The 11,815-nt window shown below is 37.6% G+C and overlaps 3 protein-coding genes across 4 annotated transcripts in view; 2 read left to right on the top strand and 1 right to left on the bottom strand.

The window, feature by feature from the left end:
• Positions 1-2,525, top strand: part of LOC100634880 (arylsulfatase B-like) — a 3,607-nt gene extending 1,082 nt beyond the window's left edge. The window contains exons 2-5 of one of the 2 annotated variants that reach the window (XM_020000548.1): positions 1,316-2,047; positions 2,102-2,138; positions 2,193-2,268; positions 2,375-2,525. In XM_020000548.1, the coding sequence (XP_019856107.1) occupies positions 1,316-1,854 (539 nt within the window). In that variant the 3' untranslated portion in view covers positions 1,855-2,047; positions 2,102-2,138; positions 2,193-2,268; positions 2,375-2,525. The remainder of the gene's footprint in view (positions 1-1,315; positions 2,048-2,101; positions 2,139-2,192; positions 2,269-2,374) is intronic. The other variant, XM_020000552.1, reaches the window with a different exon arrangement.
• On the bottom strand, positions 2,465-6,563 carry LOC100634632 (poly [ADP-ribose] polymerase 3-like). The gene is made up of 12 exons (XM_020000542.1): positions 6,228-6,563; positions 5,705-5,875; positions 5,538-5,656; positions 5,143-5,341; positions 4,943-5,078; positions 4,776-4,834; positions 4,420-4,584; positions 3,899-4,141; positions 3,470-3,647; positions 2,989-3,132; positions 2,778-2,881; positions 2,465-2,724 (listed from the first exon to the last, which is right to left on the bottom strand). The coding sequence occupies exons 1-12, from the start codon at positions 6,447-6,449 to the stop codon at positions 2,638-2,640; spliced, it is 1,827 nt and encodes a 608-aa protein (XP_019856101.1). The 5' UTR covers positions 6,450-6,563; the 3' UTR covers positions 2,465-2,637.
• A 336-nt stretch (positions 6,564-6,899) lies between these two features.
• LOC100634507 (uncharacterized) lies at positions 6,900-11,736 on the top strand. The gene is made up of 19 exons (XM_020000538.1): positions 6,900-7,217; positions 7,282-7,313; positions 7,395-7,446; positions 7,511-7,551; positions 7,967-7,999; positions 8,066-8,170; positions 8,225-8,259; positions 8,564-8,613; positions 8,664-8,753; positions 8,823-8,968; positions 9,359-9,493; positions 9,546-9,641; positions 9,694-9,792; positions 9,857-9,967; positions 10,137-10,232; positions 10,324-10,402; positions 10,597-10,712; positions 10,904-11,089; positions 11,450-11,736. Exons 1-19 carry the CDS (start codon positions 6,950-6,952, stop codon positions 11,657-11,659), a joined length of 1,980 nt encoding a protein of 659 aa, XP_019856097.1. The 5' UTR covers positions 6,900-6,949; the 3' UTR covers positions 11,660-11,736.
• Positions 11,737-11,815: the final 79 nt, after the last annotated feature.

The following is an 11,815-nucleotide window of genomic DNA, read 5'->3' as shown; positions in this document are numbered from 1 at the left end:
GGCAACTTATTTTAATCCAGATCGTGGTCCTATCTCACCTGATGCTTGTAAAATGGCTTTGGATACTTATGGAGGATTTTGGGGACCTTTTGTTTCTTAAATTACTGCTGCATGCATGCTATTCATTTTATATTTTGCTGTTTTGACTCTTAGACCTATGTGTAGCTGCATTGGATAGTACTGCTAAGAAGTGAAATGCTTTCAATCAGATTTACTTTGTAAATTTGAACATGCATTGTTTGCTAATTGAATTCATGTTATTGCTTTTTAATAGCCTATTGTTTTACTAAGTTTGGGTGTGTCTCCCAGGCTATAGTTTCTCATAAAAAGATGCTTGCAGTTTTAGTTGTTGGAGTGTTCCTATTGGGACTGGCATCAGGTGCTTCACCTAATGCTAATCTACCTCATATTGTCATGATGCTTGTTGATGACTGGGGCTGGGCTAATGTTGGATATCATCGGAATCCACCAACACGTGAAGTTGTTACACCAAACATTGATAAATTGGTTAAGGAAGGCCTGGAACTCAATCAGCATTATGCTTTCAGGTTCTGCTCTCCTTCTCGCTCATCGTTAATCAGTGGAAGATTACCAATTCATGTCAATGATTTGAATCTAGCACCAACTAACTACAATCCAAATGATCCAGTTTCTGGTTTCTCAGCTATCCCACGTAACATGACTGGTATTGCAGAGAAGATGAGAGGAGCTGGTTATGCTACACACCAAGTAGGCAAATGGGATGCTGGAATGGCAACATCAGACCACACACCAAAAGGACGAGGATTTCAGACTTCATTTGGTTATTTTCATCATGCAAACGATTATTATACAGAAATAGCTGGGAAATGCAAAATTCCAATAGTTGATCTATGGGAAACAGATAAACCTGCTCATGGTATCAATGGTACTGGACCAGATAATTATGAAGAAGGATTGTTCAAGGAGAGAGTTCTTAGTGTTGTAAGCAACCATGATCCTAGTACACCTCTCTTCCTGTACTATGCTCCACATATTGTGCATGCGCCATACGAAGTACCTGATAGATACTTGAATAAATTCAGTTTCATTGATAATCATCTCAGGCAGTATTATCATGCAATGGTTAACTATCTTGATGATGTTGTGGGTGAACTCACTGATGCTCTCAAGAATAAAGGAATGTGGGACAATCTTCTCTTTGTTACTAGCAGTGATAATGGCGGTCCAGTTCATGAAGGAACAGGTGCTAATAATTATCCACTGAAAGGAGGCAAAACAACTGATTGGCAAGGTGGTGTACGTGTCAATGCTTTCGTATCTGGAGGGTATCTACCAGAGAAGATGAGAGGACAAAAGACTGATGGATACATTCATTTGGCTGATTGGTATGGTACTTTCTGTGCTATTGCTGGTGTTGATCCAACTGATGAAAAAGCTGCTAAAGCTAAGCTACCTCCAGTAGACAGTTACAACATGTGGCCGTTGATATCAGGTGAGACTGATACCTCCCCTCGCACTGATGTCCCTGTTAGTAATGTCACTTTAATCAGTGGAGATTATAAGATATTAATTGGTAATGTTAATGAAGCAGGATGGACTGGGCCTCAGTATCCTAATCAAACCAATCCTAATGGAGGAATAACAGCAATTGAGCATTGTGGTGATGATGGTTGTCTTTATAATATAAAGGACGACCCTGAGGAAAGGAACAATATTGCTACCAAAGAGCCAGAAATGCTGAAAAAGATGCAAGACAAATTGAAAAATTACCAGGCAACTTATTTTAATCCAGATCGTGGCCCTGTCTCACCTGATGCTTGTACAATGGCTTTAGATACTTATGGAGGATTTTGGGGACCTTTTGTTTCTTGATTATAAATAATTTAATTATACTGCTGCAGCTGTTATTGTGTAGTGATGCTGGTTTGTTTGCTATTTTAGGAATTTATTTTGCTTGCTTATCTGAGCTGGATCTAGCTGATAATGTATTTTTAAAAAAGGAGTGTTTTTAGGCGTGGCTACTGGCTAGAAATAGAGTTCAGAGATCATAGATGCCTTGGGGATAGTAAGTAGATCTAGTCTAGCCAGCTTTAGATTTATTTTAAACTTATTTATGTAGTTTTAGAAGACGTATACAAGCTCAGCTAGAGAGAGATGTAAGTGACTGGGTGATATTCAGATCACTATGTGAAACAAAACTTTACTTTTAGCTCTCAGAGTCCAGGCTGATGAGGAGGTTGGCTCAGTTGAGCTTATACCAGTTCTTCAAACTCTCAGAATTATGGAGTAAGCACCTTTTGCTCTCAGTAGGCATAAACACAAGAGCATGCATCCATTAAGCTACATGTATAAGGAAAACAACAATAATAATTATTACAGACTATCGTTACAGGTAGTAAAAGATTACCTCCAACTTCTTCAAATTTTATTGAGCGATTGAAATTATTCGGTGCTCATTTTAAGGAGAACATAGAGAAGGAGCTAAAGGATTTGAAGTTACCACCAAAAAAAGACAATAAATAGATCTATCATTTGTACAACACTCTCTATAAAGTCAATGTATATAATAATAATAACAGTCTAATAATATAATTTTCATAATAAATCTCTATGTCTATTTGCTAATTTGTCCCTTCTATTAAAATTTCTCTCTATCTAAAAAAAGAAACTATGACCGCCAAACTTGAGCTTCAAGAGATAACGTATCCTATTCTGACTCTCCTTGTAGATCAAATACTCAGTCTGCAATGAAAGAATTGATGCAGTAGCAGTGATGTTGCTTCTTCATGCATTACCTGAGAGAAAGAACTTGTGGAGTATTTTTGTTGACTCTTAGGCTTGCCCTGTGGTACAGTAACAGTCTTACCATCTATGGTAATAGTAGTGTCTAGAGCTGGGTCTGATGGAAGAGGGAGAGAAAAGTGTAAAAAGAAACAAATTAAAGAAAACAGAAAACTATAAATATTATAACAAGAAGCACATATAAGAAGGCTATTATTAGCTGACCTGGTTCAGTGTGACCTCTAGCTACAACACTGTCATGACCGGCAGGTGCTTTGACCAAAGAAGAATCATCTCGAGTGATGGAGTGCTCTTTTCCCAATGCAACCTCATTGAGAAACATGATCCCAATATTATTAGCACATCCAACTAATGTATATAAAAAAACATAGAATACCTGAATATTTTAACGATAGATAGTTATACTAAAGCATAGATGGTTAATAAAGAAAGGAATTACCAATCATCTACAGTAATAAGAACTTACTTCAAGTACTATACCGTAGGGCGCCTTTTTTTCGAGGGCTATGAATTTCGTGGATTTTTATTTCGCGGATTTAATTTTCGTGAATTTATGCCGTCTGCCATCTTGTACCGTATTGATTTGATTTTCGCGAATCTTTAAAAAAATCGCGAAATTTATAGCCCTAAAAAAAAGGCGCCCTACAGTATGTATTATTTAAAAAGACTAGATCATAATATTTACCATATCCTGCAGATTTGCTGTTTTCAGAGGCAAAGTAAATTCCTCTGCCGACCCTTCCCCCAGAGTGAGGCATTATACGTAGACCACTTTTCAAAATGGCGGCAACGACAGCAACGTTAGTTCCATGCCATAAAAGTCGTCTGTTCTCAATGGAGTCGTGAACAGAAAACCTTTCAGCCTGTTAACATAAGAGAAGTAGTAATAATTAATAATTGCTGCGTACATGCTAAATTTTAAAATTTTGTAAAAAATCCAATTTTAATCAGAATTAGCTCAACACTTACACACAACATAAGTATGAATCAAAAAATGCAATAACAATTATGAAGTAGCCACATAACATGTAGTATAGTCCACATAACATGTAGTATAGTCCCCATCACTATGACTACATACTATTAGGCATCAGACATAGTACTACTAAATTACCTCTCCATCTCTACTGACTCGCCATATATCAACTATTTCCAGTTTACGATAAGAAGGCTCGGTCTGTCTAAGATAGGTCTCTATTATCTTGTAGTCAGAGTCTTCCTTCTTCACGTGCTCCAGTTTTGCTTTTAGCGAGGCGTAGTTGACGTCAAACTCATGGGGAACCTCTTCAATATCGGGCTGCTCTGTCTTAATCTTGTCTTTCTGTAGCGACTGAGCTATCTCTATATCTCCTAGCACCTATGGGCAGTGAGTTTTAGAATAATATGATAATTTTATAAAAGTATAATAATTTATACAATTTTTTTACTTATCCCATAGTTAGCCATTGTGAAGCAGTATACACTTACATGTAAATGTGCTAAAAGTTCATCTAAAGCATTACTGTCAATATACCATAAATTTGGTGGAGTAAAATTTTGGAGTCATTGGTCTAATTTTAAAGACTGCAAATTTTCTAGCTCTATATGGCATACAACTGTCTTGCCTGCCTCCAGTTAAGTGATAAGGTGACTTACAGTTAACATGTCAAATTTCTTCTGCAGGTGCTCCTGGTTGTCAATGACAGGTGGTATCCGGCGACCAAAATCATGAGGAATGATTGTGTAAAATTTTGACGAGAGTTCACTAAGTTTAGCTCTTGAAGCTTTACTCTGGAGGGCCGATTCTAGTGCCTCTAGTGCCTATGGTAGTAAAATGACACACTATTATGTAAACTGGTGAAATTCCAGGCATTTCTAGCCTTTAGAGTTTATTTTAAAGCATCACCAATGAAATATAGCATACACGAGATTAGGTCTTACATGTACATGAAATACAAGAGTCACAAATGTACAGCCTAAGTACATGTACATGTACTCCTAATAGTATGTACCTCAAATCCTTTTGCAATCTGTGCTTTGCTGAGTTTCCCTAATGGCATTTTCTTTGTGTCTGTTAGACAAAAAACATTTAAATGAAGACCCAAAATATAATATTAAAATATCAAAAAAAGAACATTAAAAGAGAATCTTATTTTTACAGCCATCATAACTGACTCACCAATTTCAAGAGTCTTCATGGCTTCTCGGAACATGTCGTTGTCAAAGATAAGTTTGACCAGGTTCTGCGTTGGCTTGTCCAGAGTACAGGGTTTGATCTTCTTCGGTTTACCCGTATCCACGTCCTCAATTACATCCTATTCAACAACAACACTCATCATCATTCATCATTATGGCGTAACCAGCCCTTTCTCCACTCACCATTGGCTCATCCTCATCGTCGTCCCCTCCCATTTCAATGAGTGTGTATTTCCCGGCGTGAGGGGTGAAGGAGTCCCGGTCGGACCAGTCGTTCTTTGTCTTGTCTTTGAACTTTTTGGCGAATTCCTTTGTTGCGGCATCCATTGCGTGGAAAGGGCCTTTCATTGCATTCATGCCAGGCTCTCCGACACGGCCCCACCTGAGAAATAAAAAAAGTACAAATTTGTGATTAGTGCTATAATCTTTAAAAGTGAGGACTTTATTTGAAATTACATCACGCCAGCTGCAAAAACAATTAAATCAAATTATTATTCAATGCAACATTATACATTTTGACACTGACACCACCAAATTATTTATTATAATAATTTCGACATACTTCAATACAAACGCACCTATTCCATACGTGAAAATAGCCCGAGTTTTTATTACTAAGTAGTTGAATAACATAGAACTTGTTGTTGTTATGTCCAATGTTCGTCTGATTCAGCATGCAGTCCCAATCATCAACAACCTATCATTAAAGGTGCGTAAAGTGGGTGGAGTCTGTAACCGTGGTTACCTCGTAATTGGTGTACCAGGGTATGTGTGTGTCTACAGTTCTTTGTCGTTTTCCTTTCTCTTTCTTGTCGGCTTGTCTAAGAGCAGCAGCTGCTTTGCTATACGTCAGTTCGCCTTCAGTCGTGTCAATCTCCTCCTCTCCCTCATCCTCTGCTGGGTCTTCTGTCTTTGCCTGTTAATGGACATTAATAATAATATTAAAATGCTAGTATTTTTGTTTCAATTATTCTGATCATAATCACCCAATTATAACATAATGCATTAAAATTTATCATTTCAAAATCAAGCATAAATAACATAATCATCTGAAATTTGGTGGCGCTTAATAATTTGGCAACTTTGCAGCCACATGTCAGTGAGCGTGCTCAGAATAAAGCAAAATGGCGGTTTTTATTTTGGCGATTTTATCACTGTCAATTGCCAAAATAAAGCTCTGTGCAAATTTTCCCACTATACGGTAATTCACAATTGACTGTTTTTTTACATTGTGCAATAATAAATTAAAAAGTAATAAAAATACTCACTTTTTTGGTAGTGGATGGCTCATCGGACGACTTCAAAGAGTCAGTGAGTCTTTGAACTAGCAGTGCTTTCTTTCCAGTCGTGTCGAGTCCTTTTTTACTCAGTTCAGCTCTTAATTGTGTGACAGTAAGGGCTGCTGGGTTCAGAGGAGCTACTGCACTAGTCGTGGGCTCATCTTCTTCTTTGGCAGCTGCTGTCTTTCTTTGTCTCTTCTTTGGAGGCATTGTGTGGAATCAGAGCCAATGGCAGGTCTTGTGTTTGGTTGTTTACAAAAAACCAGCTCAGAAACAAGGGCAACGCCCAAGGAACTTAAATCTTAATTAAATTAAAATTTACGCCCTAAACAAGCTGGGCGTTAATATAAATATAATAGACCTTCTTATTTTTTAATGATATCAAAATTTCTTTTGTGCGTATAAATTTCAAATTTTTAATTTTAAATGGATTTTTAAATTCAAAATTTTGAATTTTGAAAATAATTGTTCTAGATCTACTACCTATAGATCTAATGTATCATGCTTCATTAGATTACCCTGCAAGTCAATGAGGCATTAAATTGAAACTGCAGGATAAAAGATTATGATGGCAGGCACAGCAGATGGATAAACAGGATAAACTCATTAAACTCACATGGATAAAAATCTGAGGTTAACGCCCTCTTTATTTCATTTTGCATGAATACACCCACGCCTGCGTGAAATTAAAGACAAGCAGAACTGAAGAAATGGAACACCAGGCTGATCAGCTTGTAGCAATACAGCAATCCTTGGACCAGTTCTTGTCCCGTCCGCGATCAAGAACCACTTCGAGCAGTTTCATAATGAAAAGGAGAAGGACCAGATCGATAGAAGACGAGAACACGAGACTCAAAGAGATGCTACAACAGTCCTTGAAGAGAGAGTTGGACGGGCTTAGCAAGATAAAGCACTTACAAGAAATGTACCAGGACCTGCTCTACAGGACGCACAGCAATGGAGAAGACAGCAAACAATGTAAGCCACTACAGCCTATGATTAAAAACACGTTCATCTCTCCTCCTCTCTCTTTGCCATACAGATCAACTAAATTGTCCAGAAAGCCCTACCTCGGTCAGTTTTGTTTTGTCTGCTAAATGCATGCAGTACTTGAAAGTGTACGATTTTTATTTTACCACACCTTTTGCATCATAGAGAGGAGGGATGTCATCACCGAAGCTTGTTGTTGTACAAGAGTCCGCTCCAAGTCAGTTTGTTATTGTTTATCTGATATTTGATATGCTTCATATCTTATCTGCTCTCTAATGTAGTAGTGAATCAGAGTGATGAAGAGAGTCCTGGAAATGCAAAGGTTAGAAATTGTTATTATAAAACACATGAGATAAGAATAGAGAGAGAGAGAGAGAGAGAGAGAGAGATGAAGAATAGAATAGATAAATCAATTATTGTTCAAAATGTATCAACAAGTTAATAATAATAATAATGTTAAAGTGTTGCCAAATTGGCATCCTTGCCTCGCCAAACACCTCCTTGAAGTAGCTTATAGTAACAAACATGATTTCTCTCTATTGTATACTATATGGCTAAAAGTGGCACATTATACCATATGACTTACCATCTGGTATTTGTAATGTTGCACTCTACAATACATCAACATTTCTTAGAAATTGCACCGTGACATCTACTTTTTGTATGTCTGCTACACTGCACAGTGCATTAGTAGTAAAGCTATAATACTTTATGGTATGTTTCATTTTTCATTCCAGACTAATGGTGGGTCTTTCATCTTTACAAAACAAGTGAGTATACCCATTGGCCATGGGATTGTTATTAACAATTGATATATCACACTATCCTACTATCAGTTATCGCCAACTCCTTCCCTTGGAGCAACAGGAGGAGGAGGATCAGCGACCAGTACACTGGCTCCCATTCCTATTCTCCTGAGAGACGTTAAGCAAGAGAGAGAGGTACGGAAAACAATGCATTGCCTTTCTGTTTCATTATAATTCTATTGTAAACAGAAACCACCTACTATTCTTAAGGAAGTGACTTTTGCGTGAGTTGCCGTGCATTATCTATACACATTCATTGTACCAAAAGTAGATAATCTTTATTTGTATAAATTTCAAGTTACATGTATAATATTTATTATATTTTTACATTGTGGATATGTACACAGGCAATGTGACTTAGCTTACATGTACATATGCTCACGATAATCACTTGATATTCTACTATACTATGAATTCTTTGTCTTAGATTTTCATAATTAACATTATATTCAAATGTAACATTGTGTACGCATGTACATGCACTCTTTCAAACTCTCTTCTATCAACATTATAATCTATTCTTTATAGCCCAGAGATGCCGAGTGATGATGTGAAATCAATGTCACTGGATCAAAGAGGTAAGAACCATTATGGCTCACGTGTTCAAGCTCCTCTGTTTGGTGCACAGCTCTTAATAGCGAGTTCTCTAAGAGTGATGAGCAGATACAGAGGAAAGGTTTGGAGAGATCCCGTTCGAATGGAGATGAAAAGATAAACGGTGAGTTGTTTATGTTGTGTTAACATTCATTTACCCTTTTGTTTTCTTTCTTTCTTGCTCCGGCAATAGTAAGACAAAGGTCTGGATCATTTTGGAAGCGAAGGCCTCGTCCTCCTCCGGAAGACTCTAACCCTCCGTCTGATTACGTTGATAACCTGTTTCAAAACTTTAAGAAATCAGCTAATATTAAACCAGACCCACTTAGCGAATATTTGGTTTGTTCTTATGAATGAATGAATGAATGAATGAATGAATGAATGAATGAATGAATGTATATGCATGTATGTATGTTGTTAGTATGCATGTATGTATGTTGTTTCGGCACATATGGCATGTACATGAGTCTGTGAATGTGTTGTATGTATGTATGAATGTGTTCTGGTCCTTGTAAGAGCATATGTTGTCATAACACAAGGTGTTGTTATTGCATTTCCCCCTCCTGATGTCTCCCAGTTTCCTCTTCTCTTCCTAGAAAATGATGTACTGAACCAAATCAGATATCCTCTTTTTATTATTTTTATTTCTATCTTTTCCTTCTACTTTCCTCTCCGTGTACTTTATCCTTTTGTTTTATATATTCCCTTCTCTCCCTTTCTTCCTCTCAGGGCCTCCATTGGTCAGTATTCTGTACTGACAGGAACTGTAAGTCAAGGGAAGACGAGAAATACAGAGATGCAGTCTGGGAGCTCTTTCAAGCTGAGACCAAATACTTAACAAAGCAGCTCCAGCCCTTGGAGCAGGTGATTCATGTCTTCCTTTATGTCATTGTCACTTCATTCAATGGATTTGCAGGTTTACAAAGGATTTCTTGAAGAGCTTCACTTTCACAGGGTCCTAGAGGAAGCAAAGATAGAAAAAATATTTGCAAACCTTTCAGAGCTTTGTGAGGTAAGGGACGCTGATACTTAGAGCTATCATTGAGTCTCTTGTTAAATCATAGCTGAGCTCTTCCATTGCTAATGACCTGCTGAAGCTCTTCGAAGGTCGTTCACAGGATAACGTGGCTCTCCCAAATGAGCTAGTCCTGTCCTTTAGCATGGTAAGTGTCCCTATTTAGTTATAATTAGAACCTCCTTCCTCCTCCTCATCATCACCCCTTGCAGTTTGGACACAAGTTCAATCCGGTTTACAAGACATTTTGCACTAATTTTGAGCAGCAAAGAGGCTACATCAAGAGCTTAGAGAAAATACCAACTTACCACGATTATCTAAGAGTACGTTAGCTACTAGCTCTTATTATATTGGAAAGAGGAAATTTGCCATATTTTTAGTGATCACTAAGTTTTAATTGAACAAATTTAAGCATGGACAATTTTATTTGGCCAAATTTCTCCTGCCTAAAATTAGATTATTATATATGATATTATTTATCATTCTTTTTAGTTATGCAGGTCAAGCCCGTCTGTACAGAGAAGTGACATTAATGATTTACTCATAGCCCCAATGCAGCATCAGTGTCACTATCAGTTGTTACTGGATGTAAGTGTTGCTGATAATGGCGTGGCATGGTGGTGATGAGTGTTTTGATAATGATATAATCACTTGTTACATTGAAATCTATTTTACTTAGAATGTGCTTAAGCACACCACTGATCCTAATCACAGAGCCGTTCTGCATTCGACAATAAAAGCATTTAAGGTGTCATTAAGTAAGCTTTGACCCCTCTCACTCGTGTCTCTAGCTCTCCCTCTTCATTTGACTAATTTCAAATATCTCACTCTTTCTCTCCCTCCTCCTTTCTCTCTGTCTCTCCTCTACCCACACTTCTCTCCCCCACCTTCTCTCCCACCTCTCTCTCTCTCTCTCTCTCTCTCTCTCCATTTCCTTCTTTTCTCCCAACAGAGGAGCTAGAATCAGCCATTGCTCAGCAGAGATGCTCACTGGAGCTCCTTGAATTGAGTGAAATGATATACTGGCCTCCTGTAACTCAGCTCTCAACAGAGAGCTTCATTCCACAGGTGACCAAAAGATTCCATGCACTTACTAACATCAATGAAGCGTGTCCTAGCAATGGCATGAGAGTGTAGAGTAGAATGGCAAAAGTTCATTTCTGATTCTTATGTAAACTGTAATGAGTGGGTCATGTTCTTGTACAATTAGCAGTCGGCTTTACGGTTGCAATAAAATGTGAACAATTCCTATTTTTCAGACACTTATGGATCATATTCGTGAGCAGCCCAGCTCTTCGCTTCTAAAGTCCTCAAACTGTTACCTCAAGCTGCAAGAAACTTTCAAACTGTTGGACTCACGGGGTCGACCGTATTCTGACGTCCAATTGATATTGCTCAAGGACTTGTTACTGATAGCAGAGATAAAGGGACAGCCAAGCAAGAAAGTTAGCCATTTCTCTTTGATGTTCACACACACACACACTCATTTTGGTATACCATAAACACACATACACTTCAAAAGCATTACTATTAGTACCGGCATGCTATAGAAAAGCTAATGCATTATGTTTTAAGAATATTTATGCAATGATTCATGACATACCTGTAGTAGGAAAGTAATGGAGGAAATGAGAAAATATTTGGAAAGAGAGAGAGACAGAGAGAGAGATGAGGAAACGAATAAATTAGAGTAAATGATGTAATATGAGACAAACAGCATGAATGAATACTGAGTAGGGAGAGTTGTAATAGAATGACATAATTGTTTATTTACAACTTGCACACACACACACACATACACACAGACTCACCCATATCACCTACTCCATCAGCCTTTCCCTCCTAACTGTATCAAAATACACTTACCTCCGGAGTCACCACGTCCTGTCATCACTCTACTCTGTCACTCAACGCTTGGTCAACAACTGGCAGTCCTATCACTATTAAGTACAGGGAATGAGGAGAGGAGTAAATGGGTCAATCAGCTAACAAGTCTAGGGGCTAAAGAAATCTGAGAGATATTATAGTGTACTCATTATTAAATATGTGTCCATCGTTCATAACTGTTTTCAATATTTTATCATTAATTTTATATAATGATCATGTCAGCTCTTATTATTATAAATGAAAATCTCGACTAATGCGTGCACTGTGTTAAAAGTAAGTCAGGA

The sequence above is a fragment of the Amphimedon queenslandica genome, unplaced genomic scaffold (assembly GCF_000090795.2).
Source record: "Amphimedon queenslandica unplaced genomic scaffold, v1.1 AMPQUscaffold_13516, whole genome shotgun sequence".
Classification (NCBI taxonomy): Eukaryota; Metazoa; Porifera; class Demospongiae; order Haplosclerida; family Niphatidae; genus Amphimedon; species Amphimedon queenslandica.
The sequence above is the reverse complement of the archived record's forward strand: the minus strand, read 5'-3'. Positions and strand labels throughout refer to the sequence as shown.